Genomic DNA, 19,544 nt, shown 5'->3' with positions numbered 1-19,544 from the left:
GACCTCATGTTCCACCCGCCTCAGCCTCCCAAAGTGCTGGGATTACAGGCGCAAGCCACCGTGACCAGCCAAAACATTTTTTATATTTTCTTTTTATTTATTTATTTATCTTAGAAACCTGCTAATTAATTTTTTTTTTTTTTTTGGTGGGGGTAGAAACTGAGTCTCACTCTGCTGCTCGAGCTGGTCTTGAACTCCTAGTCTCAAGTGATCCTCCTACTTTGGCCTCCCAAAGTGCTGGAATTACAGGCATGGGACACAGGAGCCTGGCCTAAATTATTTTTTTGAAAAGAACATGTTTTAAAGCATGCTTGTTGCCATATGAGAGACTTTTTAAAATTTATGTTTGACCTAAACTGGTAAGTCTTTGAGATAATATACATCAGTAAGGTAGGTCTCATATATCAGGTAATTTGGTGATATGGAAACATATGGAATAGTAAATTTGTATGACACTAATAGTTTATAGAGCCCTGATCTCACTTATTTTATCTCATTATCTATAAAATACACAGGGAAATTTTCAGGAGGAAGATACTGAAGATTGAGAGGCTAGCAAGTCTGTAGCAAAGTGGAACTTAAACTAAGATTTCCTGATGGAAAATCTACTCTTTCCACTATGCCACAGTGCTTTTGGAATAAGTGTAGTAGTCTGTTCATAAGCAGCAACTATCCCAGTTTCATTCTTGAGTGATTCAGAAAATATCATGTTTTTTTGGCAGCTTTACTGAAGTTTAATTGATATGCAAAAAAATGCACTATTAAAGTTATACAATTTGGACGGGCGCGATGGCACATGCCTGTAATCCCAGCACTTTGGGAGGCCAAGGCAGGCTGATAGCCTGAGCTCAGGAGTTTGAGGCTAGCCTAGGCAAGATGGTAAAATCTCGTTGGTACTAAAAATACAAAAATTAGCTGGGCGTGGTGGTGCATGCCTGTAGTCCCAGCTACTCGGGAGGCTGAGGCAGGAGAATCACTTGAACCCAGGCAGAGGTTGCAGTGAGCCAAGATCACGCCACTGCACTCCAGCCTGGACAACAAGAGTGAAACTCCATCTCAAAAAAAAAAAGAAATAGTGAACATACTCATCACCCCCAAAAGTTTTCTCCTGCTCCTTTATGATTCCTTCCTCTCATCCGTCCCCACCCCACGCTTTTTCTGTAACTGTAAATGTAATAAATGTATATTCTAGAGTTTTATATAAATGGAAACAAAGTATGTACTACTTTTTGTCTTCTTTTATTCAACATTAATTTTTTTGAGATGCATTACGCTGCTGTGTGTGTAATTCATTTCTTTTTATTGCTGAGTAGTAGTAGTCTATAGTATGCATATATCATAATTCACTTATCCAAGAATTATAGGTGAACATTCGAGTTATTTCCAGTTTGGGGTATCTACAAATAAAGCCTCTATCAACATTCATGTTCAAGAAACTGGCAAACTGTTCTCTAAATCGGTTGTACCATTTTACATTCCCATCAACAGTGTGAGTGTTCCAGTTCCTCTATGTCCTCACCAAGACGTGACATGATCAGTCTTTTTCATTTTAGCCACTCTAATAGTTGTGTAGTGGTATCATTGTTATTTTAATTTGGATTCCTAATGAACTAATGATGTGGCACTTAGCATATGTTTATTTGCTTTCTGTATATCTTTGGTGAAGCATCTGTTCAATTTTTTGACCAATTTTTGATTGTTGTTTTCTTATTGATTTATGAGAGTTCTTTATATATATTTGGATTCAACTCCTTTATCAGATGTATGCTTTGCAAATATTTTCCTCCAGCACACAGATTGTATTTTTATTCTCTTAACAGTGTCTTTCAAAGAGAAGATACTTTTTAAATGTTTACAAAGTCCAGTTTATCAATTTATTTTTTCATGGATCGTGCTTTTGGTGTCATAGCTAAGAAATCTTTGCCTAACCCAACATCACAAAATTTTTTCCTATGTTTTCTTCTAGAAATTTTATAGTTTTATGTTTTACATTTAGGTCCATGATACTTTGAGTTAAATTTTGTTTATGCCATGAGGTATAGATCACTTTTTGCAAATGATATCCAGTTGTTCCAGCACCATTTTTTGAAAAGATTATCCTTCTCTATCTTGCCCTGAAGTCGAAAATGTTACCTTTTTTTAAATTTTAATTAAACTTTCTGTTTTGAGATCCTTGTAAAATTCACATGCAGTTGTAAGAAACAATGCAGAGAGAATAGTCACCCCTTTACCTAGTTTCCCGCAGTGGTAACATTGTAGTAATCACAACCAGGATATTGACATTAGTACAGTCAACATACAGAACAATTCTGTTACCACAAGGATCCCTCATGTTGCTGTTTTATAGCCACTTCCCTCTTGCTGCCACCCCATTCTTAACCCCTGGTAACAAATAACTTGTTCTACATTTGCATAATTTTGCCATTTCAATAATGTTGTATAAATGGAATCAAACAGTATGCAATATTTTGAGACTGGCTTTTTTTTCACTCAGCAGACTTCTCTGGAGATTCATCTAAGTTGTGTGTATCCATAGTTTGTTCCATTTTGTTATTGAGTCGTATTCCATGGTATGGATGTAGTAGTTTGTTTAACATTTGCCCACTGAAGGGCATATGGATTAACAGCCAAGTAGAGTTTCTTTTTGAGGTTATGAAATGTTTTAATATTGATTGTGATGAAGTATTGCACAACTCTGTGAATATGCAAAAAACCATGGAGTTGTATACTTTAAGAGGGTGAATTTTATGGTATGTAAATTATATCGATAAAGCTATTAAAAATAAGAATAAAAGTACAATCCTCTTTGTTTTTCGTTTTTTATTTTTGTTTTTGTTTTGAGATGGAGTCTCGCTTTGTCGCCCAGGCTGGAGTGCAGTGGCGCGATCTCAGCACACTGCAACCTCCACCTCCTGGGTTCAAGAGGTTCTCCTGCCTCCACCTCCTGAGTAGCTGGGATTACAGGCATGCGCCACCACACCCAGCAAATTTTTGTATTTTCAGTAGAGACGGGGTTTCACCATGTTGGTCAGGCTGGTATGGAACTCCTGACCTTGTGATCCACCCACGTCAGCCTCCCAACATGCTGGGATTACAGGCATGAGCCACCACGCCTGGCCAAATACAGGCATCTTTAAAACAGGAAAATGAATCAGCTGAACATATCTGTCTCTATTTCAGGCTTCCATTGATCTGTGTATCTGTTCTTCCACCAATACTACGCAGTCTTGATTGCTATAGCTATAAAAAGAAAGCCTTAAAATTGGGTAGACTAATTTCCCACTTTATTTTCAAAATTGTTTTAGCTCTTCTAGTTTATCAGTCTGTATAAATTTTAGAATAATTGTGTGTATATCTACAAAAAAATCTTGTTGAGATTTCTTTTATTAGAATATTAAACCTTTATATCAGATGGGAATAATTAACATGTTAATTTCCCATCCATGAACACAGTATACCTCTCCATTTAGTTAAATCTTTTGTGTCTTTCATTAGTGTTTTGTAATTTTCAGCATACAAGTCCTGGGCATGTTATGTTTAAATTTATACCAAAGTATCTCATTTTTTGAGTAATTGTAAATGGTATTGCATTTTTAATTTTGGTATGTACATGTTCATTGCTAATATACATTCAGTTGATTCTATCAAGTGGATTTTTTGTCTTAAAATTAATTTTCTAATTTATTGATTAATAGCAAAAAAATTAAAATAATGTATTTAAAAGTTACCCCTATATAATAGGGGTATTTCTAGCAAGTAAGAATTCTAAAAATCAATTATGCTTTAATATCACTAAGAATATTAGAATTAATAGACTGTTTAATCACAAGTACATTCCCATTTTATTTTTATTTTTATATTTTTTATTTTTTATTTTTTTGAGTCAGAGTCTCGCTCTGTTGCCCAGGCTAGAGTGCAATGGTGCGATCTCGGCTCACTGCAACCTTTGTCTCCTGGGTTCAAGCAATTCTCCTGCCTTAGCCTCCCAAGTAGCTGGGATTACAGGCACCCACCACCATGCCCAGCTAGTTTTTGTATTTTTAGTAGAGATGGGGTTTCACCATATTGGCCAGGCTGGTCTCAAATTCCTTACCTCGTGATCTGCCCATCTTGGCCTCCCAAAGTGCTGGGATTACAGGCGAGAGCCACTGCACCCAGCTTTTCCCATTTTATTTATTTTCTTGAGTCTGTACCTTTCACATATACTAAATATTATTCTTAGACACTTTATCAAAAACATGACATTTTTCTCTTAAAATTAGAACGTATGTTTAATTTAAATGTTGAAAGTTAGTATTTCTTTGACTACCTTTTATATTTTCATGGATGGATTTTTTTTTTTTTTTTAGACTGGTGTCATTCAGTATTTCTACATTGAAGACTGGCAATTCGTTAATGATTATCGACATCCTGTCAGTGTGAAAAAGATTTTTCCCGACCCAAATGGGACCAGATTAGTTTTCATTGATGAAAAAAGTGATGGATTTGTCTACTGTCCAGTAAGTCTAGAACATTTTTAAATGTTTATTTTTTTGAAGTGCAATATAGGGGGGAGAAAGTGTGTTTAAAGCCTATCACATGTAAAACTTTCTATTAATTAGTGCCAAGGATTGTAGTTCTTTGCTGTCATCTTCATAATATGTTTATGATAGATTTCTCATGACTATATCAAGAAAACTTTTTCCATTATTCTGTAATTTTTCATAGTGGCCATCCCAGAAAGATTTTTAGTGGGAAAAATAGTTATTATATCCCATACCACTTTCAACCTTATTATATACTTACTGCACAATACAATAATTGTAGTGTATCTGCCTGTATGTGACTTTTCTCTCCCGATAGGCAGTGAGCTTATCTGTCCCTTCTGCCCACCTCAGTTGATTTTCCTCTTTCCTTAAAGATCCTGAGCACAAGGAACAGGTATTTCTGTATTAGATGAATAAAAATGGATGAACCTATTTTAAAAATCAGTCAGTCATATTTTTAAACATCCTTAACTTTTTTGAAAATAGATTTAGAAAAAAGGAGATGTGCCTTTACGTTAGCTAACTATAATTGGATTTTTCATTTACTTTTTATATCCCGTTAATGGTTTACTATGTTTTTGGCCAAATTCACATAAGCTACAGCTGCTTGTGGACCCATCCTTAATACTGTTGCCAGGTGCCTAGGTCTCACTGTGGTGTCTCCTCAATGTAAACAGCCTGCTCCTCACTGCTACACTTCGCTTGATACAAAGACTTACTTCCTCCCCATGTCTGTCCCTTCTTCCTTTCCTTTCCTTCCCTTCCTCTTCACTTTCCCTTCTCTTCCTTTCCTTCTCTTCTCTTTTTCTTTTCTTTCTTTATTTGACAAATATAACAAATTTCCACAGATGTACCTGGATTATATATGCCAAATTCCTAATCTGCTAGTTCTTACTGAATGCATTCCTCTCCCAGTTGCAAAGCAAATGAGGAAGGATGACATAAATGAAGATAAACCTCGAGTTTCCTCTACTTAATACGGAAATTCCACCTTGTATAGGTTTCCTTTCTATAACAGGGAACTAATTAGAGCTGCCTTGAATTTCCCTGTGTGCGTTCACCACAGTTAGAAACTGTGGCTTAGATAGAATATACAAGAGAGTAGGAGGGTAAATTAGGTGTCTGTCAGGAGTTAAATTCAGAAATAGGGTGTAGCTGCTAGGAAAAGGGTAAGGAGTAAGATCAGCCTTAAACAAGGTGATTTCATTCATTTTTACTTTCTCCATTTACGGTTCTCTTTTTCTTGGTAATTTCTGTTAAAGAGCTCTCAGTTTGATTGGATTTCCAGTTTTTCTGTCTGTCTAGGATGGAGACAGTTCTAGTACCTACTTTGTAGGGTTGTTAAATGAAAAGTAAATAGGATGATGCATGTAAGCTTTTACTATAGTGTTAGCCACATAATAAGCACTAAACAAATGGTTACCTTTTTTAAAAACAGTTCGGCCACTAGTCCAGTGGCACTGATGTGCTCATCTATACAAAGTGACAATCAGTATAACATAGTGGTTAGAAGCAGAGACTCAGGAGCCAGGCTGCCTGGGTTCAAATACTGGCTCGTCAACCTACTAGCTGGGTGACTTTGGGCAGATTTCTCTGTACTTTAGTTTCTTCATCTGTAAAATGGGAATAATAATAGTATCTGTCTTCTAGAGTATAAGGTTAGAATTAAATGAAGTAATTAGTACAATATCTTGTAAGTAGCACTGTTCAATGCAAATATAATGTGAACCAAATATGTAATTAAAAATTTTCTATTAGCTACATTTTTAAAAGATAAAAACAAACAGGTGAAATTAATTTTAATATATTTAATTTAACCCTTGAGGAATTGCCACACTGTCTTCCACAATGGTTGAACGAATTTACATTCCCATTAACAGTGTAAAAGTGTTCCTCTTTCTCCTCAGCCTTACCAGCATCTATTGTTTCTTGACTTAATAATCGCGATTCTGACTGGTGTGCAATGGTATCTCAATATTATCATTTCAATGTGTAATTGAATATAAAAAAAGTAATGAGATATTTTACAATCTTTTTTTCATGCAAACTCTCTGAGTGTGTAGTTTACACTTAAACATATCTCAATTCGGACTTGGCACATTTCAGTGCTTAATAGGTACATCTGGCTACATGTAGATGTTATAATAGCAACTACTATATTAACACAGCTTTGTAGTATAAATTATTATTTGCAGGAATTTTATATTTCATTCTTATTTTGAGAGTAGGATGAGGCAGATATTTTTCAGTTCCCTATTCAGGATATATATAAGCCTACCTGCCTGAGTTCATAGGACTTATATGGACTGATTTTTTTAAATAGCTTATTTAGTATAATATTACAGTCAGCCCACCCTATCTGTGGGTTCCTCATCCACGGATTCAGCAAACTGTGGATCAAAAATATTCAGGGGAAAAATGGATGGTTTTGTCTATGCTAAACCTGTGCAGAAAACTTTTGTTGTCTATATTCCCAATACAGTATGACAACTATTTACATAGCATTTATGTTGTATTAGGTATTATAAGTAATCTAGAGATGATTTAAAGTATAAGGGAGGGTGTACATAGTTTATAAACATATTACACCATTTTATTCAGGGATTTGGCCATCTGTGGGTTTTGCTACCCGTGGGAGATCCTGGAACCAATCCCTCATGGATGTTGAGGGATGATTGTATATTTATATTTGTTGACATGCATTTTAGAGAAGTCTTTTGAAATAAAGCATCCCTAGTGTAATTTACTTCAATCATGTGAATTAATTTGTTTCTTAATACCCAGTATTATCAGATACTCAGTATTATTGAAAAATTTCTGAACACAAGTACAAGTGTGTTCGTAGTTTAAATTTCTGTCATCTTGAGCAGTCTTAATTTTTTTTCCTTAACCTGAAGCTTTGTGTCTAGACTTGTGGGTTCTCGTACAAATTTGCCAGATTTTAGATCAAACCTTGGATTTTCCAAAGAACTATAGTTTTTTCAAGCCACACCTAGGATAGGAATGGAAAAAGAAACTTTCTTTCCTGTTGTTGTTGGAGTGATGTTAGGTTGAATATGACTCAATAAGCTAAGCCAGCTAATGCTGCAAACAGGCTTCTACCACGGCAAATGATAATGATTTAAGTACAGACTTGGGGCAAATCTGTAAATTTTATTTTGCAGGTTAATGACGCTACCTATGAGATTCCAGATTTTTCACCAACCATTAAAGGTGTTCTTTGGGAAAACTGGCCAATGGATAAAGGTGTATTTATTGCTTATGATGATGATAAGGTGTACACTTACGTCTTTCACAAGGACACTATACAAGGTACTAAAACCCCTTTTGTGTATATTTGCTGACAAATGAATTTCCCATTGCAGTAAAATTAAAACATTCCTTTCTGATGTTTGTGCTGAGTATTGGCTCTCAGCATTGAGATGTCTGTTTTATAATGTAGGAGCCAAGGTTATTTTGGCTGGTAGCACCAAAGTTCCTTTTGCTCATAAACCTTTGCTGCTATATAACGGAGAGCTGACCTGCCAAACACAGAGTGGAAAAGTAAACAACATCTACCTTAGCACCCATGGCTTTCTCAGCAACTTAAAAGATACGGGGCCTGAAGAACTGAGACTAATGCTGACACAGAATTTAATGCTAAAAAGGTAGGTTTTCAAATACTTCTTTTGGAACTTCTCATTTGCTTTCGTGATTTTAAAGGTCAAATCCTATAATTATTTTATCTTATTTTATTGCTTTATTCTTTCTCCTTGCAAGAATTTTTTTTTATTTTTTGTAAATGTAGAAGTACAAGTACAGTTGTGCTACATGGATATAGTGCATATGGTGAAGTCTGGGCTTTTAATGTACCCATCACCAGAATAGTGAACACTGTACCCAGTGGGTAGTATTTTATCCCTCAACCCTGTCTCACCGTCCTGCCTTTTGGAGTTTCCAGTATCTATTATTCCACCTGTATGTCCATGTGTACCCATTGTTTACCTCCCACTTCTAAGTGAGAACATGCAGTTTTTGACTTTGGGCCATTTCACTTAGGATAATGACCTCGAGTTCCATCCATATTGCTGCAAAAGACATGATTTCATTTTTTTTTAATGGCTGAGTAGTATTCCATGGTGTGTATATCTATATATACATACCACTTTTTAAAATCCAGTCATCTGTTGATGGACACTTAAGTTGATTCCATGACTTTGCTATTGTGAATAGTGCTGCAGGAAACATATGAGTGCAGGTGTCTTTTTGATAAAATGTCGAATCCTATTCAATAGATGGAGATAACAGCACTTCCCTTGTTCATTTCACAGGGATATTGTGAGGCTCAGATAAGATAGTCAGCTGTTTTTATTATGAGTACTTTATTACAAGAAAATCCCTTAAGAACAAAACAGTTTCTAAGCTTCCAAAGAGCCCAGTTATTGGGAAATCCTAATAAACCTAATTATTTCAACAATATCTTGATTTCATCATAACGAAATTTGATTTTGCTTTGCTTATAATTTCCTTTTCGTGTTTTTTTCTCTTATCTCCTAGAGCCACCGTGAATTCCTTTGACGTTCTAATTCTTCCGAGCCTCTCTTAAATGTTGCTATTTATTGGGGTCTCATGAGTTTCCTTCTCTTCTTACTCTAATTATTCTTCCTGAGTGAATCTCCTCTGCTTAACATGGCTCAACATACCACCCATATGAAGCTGACTCTAAAATCTGTGTCTTTGTCTTAAACCTGTACTTAACAACTACCTTCCAGTCATATGTCCTTGGAAGTCCATGAGCTCTTCAAACTTGCCCTTTCTAAAACTGAACTCAGCGATTTCCACAGACCCCTATTTTCCCTCACTGTAATCACACATGCACATGCCTTAACACATACAGACACCAGCTCCTTTCCTCCTCCTGTGTTCCCTCGTCTATTCCCAGGCCCTCACTTGGAATAATGTGTGATGTAACTAACCACTTCCTAACTGCTCTGTCTGCCAATAGCCTTGTAACGATCTCATCTGTTCTCCACACACTTTTGAAAGTGTGATTTGATCCTCTCATTTCCCTGCTCAAGATCCTTCAGTGACTTTCTATTGTCTTTACAAACAAATCCAAATCCCTGGGGGACCTCCATGACCTACTAGGCACTTCATGATTTAACACCAGTTCAACTGTCTCCACTCAACTCCCTCTCTGTTCCACTGGCTGCTGAAATTGCATATATTTCATGATTCTTCCTGGAATGCCTTTTCCCCGTCTCTGAATGTAGTAACCCCTCTTTCTTTACCCATCAGCGATTAGTGGAGCCATTTCCTGCTCCAGGAAGCCTTCCCCGACTTCCCCACCACCACACGCAGTCCTGCTTAGGGTCTTTCTGATGTGTTGCCTCAGAGCCAGGATGCAGTATACACAGTGGTTAAGAGCATGACACCACTTACCTCTGTGTGCCTTGGGCTAGTCTTTTAACATCTCTAAACCTCACTTTCCTAATCTATAAAGGAGAAATAATGATAATACTCAGTGGGTAGGGTTATTAGGGTAAGAGAATTTATGCAAAAGACTTAGCACAAAGAGTTACCTATTGTAAGTACTCAGTTACCTCTGTCAAACTATGCTATAGTCATTTGTTTCCTTATCTGTCTCTTCCACCTTCCCCAATTGTGACTGCCTTAAGGACAGCAACTGTGGTTGATTTTTGTATCATGTTTCCAAGCACATAACAGGAGTTCAGTAAATGTGTGTTGGATGAAAAAATGGAGAGGTAAATAGATAAATGGATGAATGAATAGACAGATGGATGTAATATATTCACTCATGTAGAGGTTCCACAAAAAGTCTAATTGGCATTTATGTTCATGTTTTAAACCAGAGGTCAGAAAACCTTTTCTGTTAAGGTCCAAATGGTAAATATTTCAAGCTTTACTGGCCATAGGGTCTCTATCGCAGCTACTCAGGCTGGCTGTTGTAGCAAGAAAGTGGCCACAGACAATCCATTAAAGAGTGGGCTGGGCTGGGTGCAGTGGCTCACACCTGTAATCCCAGCACTTTGAGAGGCCGAGGCGGGCGGATCACAAGGTCAGCAGATCGAGACCATCCTGGCTAACACAGTGAAACCCCATCTCTACTAAAAATGCAAAAAATTAGCCAGGTGTGGTGGCACACGCCTGTAGTCCCAGCTACTCGGGAGGCTGAGGCAGGAGAATAACTTGAACCCAGGAGGCCGAGGTTGCAGTTAGGTGAGATTGCGCCACTGCACTCCACCCTGGGCAACAGAGCAAGACTCCATCTTCAAAAAAAAAGAGTGGGCTGATGAGTGACTTTGTTCCACTCAAGCTGTATTTTCAAAACAGCAGCTGACTAGATTTGGCCCATGAGCCATAGTTTGCTGACCCCTGTTTTAAACTTCTAAATTTATAGGAATAGAATACTAATTTTATTAGACTTATGTGAGAACAAAAATAATATTCATCTATGTGTGAAATAAGAAATAAATGAACAGAATTAATTTAGTTGTTAATTGAGTAGGCTGATTACAGAGTAGATTCAGATTAATAAAAGAAATTCAGGGAAAAACACTTATCTGCACAAAAAAGGAAAAAAGCTTAAGTGTTTTTTCATTACTTGTAAATGACAATTACAGGTTAAGAAATGTTTTAGACAGTTTATCTGGGGCACACTATTAGATGACATGTAGTCTGAAAATTGCCTAACATGTGGCAAGTGGAGCATTCTGATTAAGCTTATGTACTTACCTCCCAGGTTTTCTGATGCTTGGGAAATATGCAGGATTCTGAATAATGAGGCTGCCTGGAATGAGTTGGCCAGAGCTTGTCTACATCACATGGAAGTGGAGTTTGCAATCCTTGTTTATCGGAGAATTGGAAATGTTGGCATAGTGATGTCCTTGGAACAAATAAAGGTAAACAGCATGTTATAGAATTATCAAGTTAAGATTTAAATGCTAGTTTAAGTTAAATGCAGTCTAAATTTTTTGCGTTTAATCCTACCTAACTCTTAAACAAGTGAATCGATAGAACATTACCACTTCCTACTGATCAAAGTCCTTAAAAAAAAAAAAAAAGTTTCTAGATATTAGCCTTTTGTCAGATGAGTAGTGTTCCTATTTCTCCACATCCTCTCCAGCACCTGTTGTTTCCTGACTTTTTAATGATCGCCATTCTAACTGGTGTGAGATGGTATCTCATTGTGGTTTTGATTTGCATTTCTCTGATGGCCAATGATGATGAGCCTTTTTTCATGTGTTTTTTGGCTGCATAAATGTCTTCTTTTGAGAAGTGTCTGTTCATATCCTTTGCCCACTTTTTGATGGAGTTGTTTGTTTTTTTCTTGTAAATTTGTTTGAGTTCATTGTAGATTCTGGCAAACACTGCATGTTCTCACGCATAGGTGGGAATTGAACAATGAGAACACATGGACACAGGAAGGGGAACATCACACTCCGGGGACTGTTGTGGGGTGGGAGGAGGGGGGAGGGATAGCATTAGGAGATATACCTAATGCTAAATGATGAGTTAATGGGTGCAGCACACCAACATGGCACATGTATACATATGTAACCTGCACATTGTGCACATGTACCCTAAAACTTAAAGTATAATAATAATAAAATAAAAATAAAAAAAGTTAAACTCTTGCATTTTTTTTCTCATCAAAATTGCTTTTATTTGTAGGGAATAGAGGACTACAATCTTTTGGCAGGACACCTTGCCATGTTTACCAACAATTATATCCTGGCTCAGGACCTGTACCTTGCATCCAGCTGTCCTATTGCTGCCCTGGAGGTATGGCAGCAAATAAGAATGGAAATTGTGTAAGAGGTATCCAGTGGGGAAAGGGGAAAAAAAAAATGGGGCCAGGTGCAGTGGCTCACGCCTCTAATCCCAGCACTTTGGGAGGCCAAAGTGGATGGGTCACCTGAGGTCAGAAGTTCGAGACCAGCCTGACCAATATGATGAAACCTCATCTCAACTAAAAATACAAAAATTAGCCAGATGTGGTGGCATGTGCCTGTAATCCCAGCTACTCGGGAGGCTGAGACAGGAGAACTGCTTGAACCTGGGAGGTGGAGGTTGCAGTGAGCCTGTAATCCCAGCTACTTGGAGGCTGGGGCAGGAGAATCGCTTGAACCTAGGAGACAGAGATTGCAGTGAGCCAAGATTGTACCACTGCACTCCAGCCTGGATGACAGAGCAAGACTCTGTCTCAAAAAAAAAAAAAAGGAAAGAACATAAGAACATGCAAAGGAGGATCACCCCTTGTATATAATTAAAATTTCTCAGCACAGACACTATATGCCTTCCCCCTCCTAAAATTCAAACATGTCAGTTTAAGAAGCCCTGAGTACTCATTAATTATAATGTTAATCATTAAAATTATAATTCAAAAATATGTTTATTCTGCATTTTGTGGAGGCATAAAATGCATGGTATTATAACATTACTAATTGAAATTTAAATGTGTCCAAAGAGAACAGATTGTGTAAATTACAAAAACATATACAAGGAAAAATATCACCATATATTGAGTGCTTACGTGGGCCAGGCACTTTTCTAAGCACTTGACATGTATTAATTCATTTAACCCTCCCAACAATCCTATGAGATAGGATTGGTTTTTTCTATGTTTTCCAGATGGGAAAACCGAGGCACATTTATCCTTATTGTGTGAAATTCTGTTGTGTATTAAGAGGTGAGCTAAGGACTAGTGTACCATCACTGGTTTCCCAGAGGTGAGCATTGCAGGAGAGGGCCTAGAGCAGGATGAAGGGCCTAGTTAGTTCAAGGGCAGGGAAGAAGGGAAACGTGGCAATATAGACTAGCAATGAGGAGCATAGACTTCACAGTCAGACATGTCTTCGTTCAAATTCCAGCTCTGTATAAGCTTGGACATGCTATTTAACCTTTCTGAGCCCTAGATCCTATTTCTTTAAAGTGGGAAGAATAATATCTAGCCCACGGGATATTTGTAAAGATTTAAAAATGAGAATGAGGTCTTTTAGCACAGTGCCTGATCAATAGTAAAGACACATCATTAGCTATTGTAATCATTAATATTATTTCACCTAAAACTGGCATTTCTACAACTGTGTAAAAGAGGTTGTTTTGGAAGCATTTGTTATTTTACAACTTTCCTTTTACAAATCATTCTATAGCAAATTTTCATTTTTAAATTTTAAGTGAACTAAATTAACTTTGTTTTAAGAAAAATTTAGGTAATTTTACAATATTATTTAAGATAATTGGGACACCCTGAGAAGTTTTCAAAACTTGGATTAGTACTCACTGAAATAGGAATGTGGCTGTGATGACTGAGGGGAAAGATGTCATCTCAACTCTTCTGCATTTAACTGTGGGCACTTGTCATGTGCTGCTAGACTTGGAAAGGATTTGAGGTAATGGATTGATAATGGAGAGGGGTGATTACTCTTTAACCTCACTTTGACAGCTGATGAGTTAACCAGGTGAAGAGTTCAGAGGCAGAGCCCTACTGCCCAGCTCTGTCATGTACCGGCTGTGTAACCTTATATACAGAGGAGGCTCTCTTTGCCTAAGTTTCTGGATCTCTAAAATGGATACAAGAAAGTATTAATACATTGCAAAAGGGTAGTCATGAAAGATAAATAAGCTAATCCCCTAGAACAGTATCTGGCAGATAATAACACTTGAAAAATGTTAGCTATTATTGTTTAGGAAGTATGAATAAAGTGAGGAATGAACTTTAAAAGATTATTTAATGATTAGTTTATATTTAGAATTATGTACCAGGCAGAGAAAAAAGACCACAGGAACTGGGAAGAAAGATATATTTACATTTTAGTTACGTTTGCTATTACTTGTGTTGTGATAGAGCTTCAGATTTTCTAAGAAAAAAACACCAATTCCTATAGCAAAGTGTTCTCAACTTTTTAAAATCACCACCTTCTAAAAATAAAAATTAACTTTAATTGATTACATTAATTTAATTTGATTACTCCCTCCTGAGAAAAATTAAATACTAAGGACTAAGATTTTGTTAGGTAAGACTGAGTTTTGGAGGGCCACAAACCATTATAATAGCTAAGATGTTTTTGCCCCTCCAAGAATCAGTTTTTGCCTCCTTCAGGGCTCTATCAAGACCCTATTGAGTATGCATACTATAGTAATATATTATCATTGTAAAGATCAAGTTTCATTATTTAAACAAAAAGGTTTTGTAATTAGTTTTATTAAAACTAGCTCTTGGTGGTAACTTTGAAAAATAATTTTGCTCATTTGAAATTAAGGTCTTTCTCTTCTTAACAGATGAGAAGGGATTTACAGCATTGGGACAGTGCTCTACAACTGGCAAAGCGTTTGGCCCCAGACCAGATACCTTTTATATCAAAAGAATATGCTATTCAGCTTGAATTTGCGTAAGTCTTTGTTTTTATACATTTCAGTCAGTAGCTGATGACTGCAAATATCTTCAGTTCGAAACTTCCATTAATGATAAGGCCCTCCATTGATTTAATAATTTTTTTAGAGAAAAAATACTGTATTAATTATATATCTGAAAAATGTTTTTTCTAACAATGTCTTATCCATGCATTATCCACTTTAAGTTTTCAGCATCAAAATCTAAGTCTGGATCTAAGCTGTTTCTGCATTTAGAATCTAAATGTTATTATTATTATTATTTTTATTTTTAATAGAGACAGGATCTCTCTCTGTTACCCAGGCTGGAGGCTGTGGTATGATCATAGCTCACTGTAGCCTTGAACTCCTGTGCACAAGTGATCCTCCTATCTCAGCCTCCCGAGTAGCTGGGACTATAGGCATGCACCACAAGGCCTGGCTATTTTTTAATTTTTTTTTAATTTTTAGAGAGACAGGGTCTCACCATCTTGACCAGGCTGGTCTCCTGGGCTCAAGTGATCCTCCCAACTCAGCTTCCCAGAGTGCTAGGATTATAAGTGTGAGCCACTGCGCCCAGCCTAAATATTATTTTTAATCACATGTGGCCATCAACAACTATGCATAGCATCACACTGTTTTTCCTAACTTATGTTCGTGGTTCTGACCTCCTTTAACGCTTCGAGGATTTGCTCTGTAATTTCAAACCATAGTGAAAAACACCAAGGTTTGGTCTACATTTTCTATTTGCTTAGAATTATAGTTTTTTCTAACAAAAGTAGACAAATGGGACTTAATTAAACTAAAAAGCTTCTACACAGCAATAGAAACAATCAACAGAGCAAACAGACAACCAACAGAATGGGAAAAAATATTTACAAACTATGCATCCAACAACAAGCGAATATCCAGAATCTGCAAGGAAATCAAACAACTCAACAAGAAAAAAACAAATAACCTCATTTAAAAGTGGGCAAAGGACATAAATAGACATTTTTCAAAAGAAGACATATAAGCAGCCAACAAAAATATGAAAAAATGTTCAATATTATTAATCATCAGAAAAATGCAAATTAAAACCACAATGAAATACCATCTTATACCAGTCAGAATAGCTATTATTAAAAAGTCTAAAAATAGCCGGGCGCGGTGGCTCACGCTTGTAATCCCAGCACTTTGGGAGGCCGAGGCGGGCGGATCACGAGGTCAGGAGATTGAGACCACAGTGAAACCCCGTCTCTACTAAAAATACAAAAAATTAGCCAGGCGTGGTGGCGGGCGCCTGTAGTCCCAGCTACTCGGAGAGGCTGAGGCAGGAGAATGGCGTGAACCCCGGAGGCGGAGCTTGCAGTGAGCCGAGACTGCGCCACTGCACTCCAGCCTGGGCGACAGAGCGAGACTCTTTCTCAAAAAAATAAAAAAAATAAATAAATAAATAAAAATAAAAAGTCTAAAAATAATAGATGTTGGTAACGATGTGGAGAAAAGGGAATGCTTATATACTGTTGATAGGAATGTAAATTAGTAGAACCTTTATGGAAAACAGTATGGAGATTTCTCAAAGAACTAAAACTAGAACTACCATTCAACCCAGTAATACCACTACTGAGTGTATATCCAAAGGGAAAGAAATCATTATATCAAAAAGATACCTGCACTCATATGTTTATTGCAACACTATTCATAATAGCAAAGGTAAGGAATCAACCTAAGTGTCCCATCAGTGGAGCACTGGAGAAAGAAAATGTGGTATACACACACACACACACACACACAGACACACACACCATAGAATACTACTCAGCCATAAAACAAGAATAAATTGTGTCTTTTGCAGCAACATGGATGGAACTGGAGGCCAAAGGGAAGTAGCTCACAAAGTCAAATACTGCATGTTCTCACTCATAAGTGGGAGCTCAGCCATGGGTACACAAGGACATACAGAGAGGAATAATAAAACACTGGAGACTCCAAAAGGTGGGAGAGTGGATGAGGGTTGAAAAATTACCTGGGTATATTAAAAGTCCAGACTTCACCGCTACCCAATATATGCATGCAAAGACGTGCACTTGTACCTCACAGATACATACATTTTTTTAACTAAATGATTTTTTTAATTACAGTTTTTCTTTTTTGAGTTGCACATGTATGAAAATTAGACAATTGCTGTTGCAATTCAAGCCAAAAACTCTTCCCAGGAAGATATTGAGTGCTTGAGTAATAGACCTTTATGATGCATGAATAGGAGTCACAAATCTCTCTTGCTTTTGGAAATTCCATAATCTATTTTGAGAAATTTAGAATTTTCTAGTGATCTTAATTGCTAGACCCTCTTAATTGTCAATAGTCTTAATTGACAGACTATACATTTTTATTGCAGTGTTGCATCGAAGTGTAATTTTAGAGGCATTTAGGATCCAGTTTTAAGTTAACATTCAGCCATGGTTGGTGCTACCAATGCAAATATCTGCAGAGAAAATAAATGAATAATTTATTTGCAAATATAATTTTGTACATGTATGTGTAATGACAACCGATTTCTTTTGACATTTATTATGATACATTCCAACTTTCAAAAATATTAAAATATGAAAAAAGATTAGTCTTTAAACAAAGAAAGTATAGTTCTAACGTTTGATTTTTTCTAAAAACATTTTTACATAGTTCTACTTTACTGTCATAGAGACTTTGGATTCATTGAGAATACTGACACATAAATTCATGTTGTAGGAGTTATTCTGTCAAAAAGTAGTCTTTGGACCAGGTACGGTGGCTCGTGCCTGTAATCCTAGCACTTTGAGAGGCCCAAGGGAGGAAGACTGCTTGAGCTCAGGAGTTTGAGACCAGCCTTGGCAACATAATGAGAACTTGTCTCTACAAAGAAAAAAAAAAAAAGCTAGCCAGGCCTGGGGTCACATGACTGTAGTCCCAGCTGCTAGAGAGGCTGAGGTGGGAGGATCACTTGAGCCCCAGAAGGTTGAGGCTGCTGTGAGCTGTGATCACGCCACTACCCACCAGCCTAGGCAGTGGAGCAAGACCCTGTCTCAAAAAAAGAAGTACTCTTTCATTTCTAACCATGATATCTTATTTCAAATTTTCTATTCTACAGATTAAAAACGTTATAGAGATTTTCTTCTTAACAAATCTTGATTTCAGTTTGCCACATTTCTGTTCCTTATAAATGCCTATACCAAAAAGTGATGTTGGAATCTTAGTACATAACACAAGAGACAGGGCCCCATTGCCCTGGCCCTCCACCTGCCTCCTGAGGATGACTGAGTCTTAGAATATAAAATTTCTGTGCTAAGAAAGAAAGATGATCCACCAAGTCCTGTCAGAGTACAGACACCCCAGTAAGCCCTCAGACCATCCTGAACACTTCGATTTTCACTTCCTTCAGGAAAATTGAAGTTTTGTAACAAATTTTCAAACTTGTCTCATTATGGTCAGATGAACTGAGTTCAATTGAAAGCCTCTGTGTTGTTGTTTCTAACCCTTTCTGCTCATCACTTGACCATGAAGCCACTGATTGTCAAAGCTTTCACTGATATTCATATGCAAATCTTCGGACCCTAATGTACACACACTCTAGCCCCCAATAGTCTGAAGGAATTTCCTTGTGATAATAGGAACTAACCTAGGTATAGTTCATTGTCATCAAATACCTGAGTAGCCACCAGCTATGACTTTGACACCTAAGACCCTAGGCCTGTGTTCAATTTCAACAGTCTGTTTCATTATGCATCCAAGACCTTGATTAGGTCAAAGCAGGGCCAGTCTATCAGGTCTGGGTGAGATTTAACTTACTAAAGTCTGGGATTAAACTAATGAGTTAGTTCCATATGAGAGCTTCAAAATAAAATAATAAATAATCCAGTGAGCTAAAAATAACATAAAAATAAAGTGAGAGTTCCAAAGTATTAATTTAGCTTGCCCAAGGAAAATCTCAGACTCCTGTGGGAGGAACTGTCAACTCAATTGATTATATCAGCTGAGCTAGGGATATCTCCTGAGAGTGTCTCCTCCCTATTCTCAGGAAAAATCCCTAGCTTGGTTGATGTCATCAGGTCCATATTGGTAATTTCCACTTAGGAACATTGCTGACTATGGAGTCCTAGGCTGACCAAAAGAAAGTTCTCAACTGCAGAACAGCTTCTCTTCCAAAAATATCCTTGTACATTAATAGATGAGGAAAGTGAATGAGGCTTAGAGAGGTTTAGTACCTTGCCTAAGCTGATAAAGTAGTGATAAGGTAGATCTCAAATCATGCCATTTCAGAGCTGATTAATTTATCCTGGAGAAGATGGTTTCTTAGAGGAAGATAGATCCCAAAAAGTATCTTAGGCAAATCGCTGATTCATTCTATCCCAAACAATGAAAATAAATTGAAATGATAAAAGTCTTCTGTATATGCAGATCCATGTTAGCATCAGTCATGGGAAGAGAAGATTATTATTGTTATTATTATTTTTTTTGAGATGGAGTCTCACTCTGTCACCCAGGCTGGAATACAGTGGTGCAATTTCAGCTCACTGCAAACTCTGCCTCCCGGGTTCAAGCAATTCTCCTGCCTTAGCCTCCCAAGTAGCTGGGATTACAGGTGCATGCCACCACACCCGGCTAATTTTTGTATTTTTAATAGAG

The 19,544-nt window shown here is 37.0% G+C and overlaps 1 protein-coding gene across 8 annotated transcripts in view; it reads left to right on the top strand.

Annotated features, from left to right (window-relative positions):
- WDR19 (WD repeat domain 19) overlaps window positions 1–19,544 on the top strand; it is a 111,252-nt gene that overhangs the window by 44,933 nt on the left and 46,775 nt on the right. For all 8 annotated transcript variants that reach the window (XR_004244854.2, XR_009210629.1, XM_032135839.2 and 5 more), the window contains 6 exons: window positions 4,350–4,499; window positions 7,691–7,838; window positions 7,969–8,173; window positions 11,269–11,428; window positions 12,201–12,311; window positions 14,811–14,920. Coding sequence is in view for 6 of the 8 variants with exons in the window: in XM_032135839.2 (XP_031991730.1) it covers window positions 4,350–4,499; window positions 7,691–7,838; window positions 7,969–8,173; window positions 11,269–11,428; window positions 12,201–12,311; window positions 14,811–14,920 (884 nt within the window). In the remaining 2 variants the exon portion in view is untranslated. The remainder of the gene's footprint in view (window positions 1–4,349; window positions 4,500–7,690; window positions 7,839–7,968; window positions 8,174–11,268; window positions 11,429–12,200; window positions 12,312–14,810; window positions 14,921–19,544) is intronic.

Source organism: Hylobates moloch, unplaced genomic scaffold (assembly GCF_009828535.3).
Source record: "Hylobates moloch isolate HMO894 unplaced genomic scaffold, HMol_V3 SCAFFOLD_17, whole genome shotgun sequence".
Classification (NCBI taxonomy): domain Eukaryota; kingdom Metazoa; phylum Chordata; class Mammalia; order Primates; family Hylobatidae; genus Hylobates; species Hylobates moloch.
Note: the sequence above shows the minus strand (reverse complement) of the source record. Positions and strands in the feature narration are given on the sequence as shown.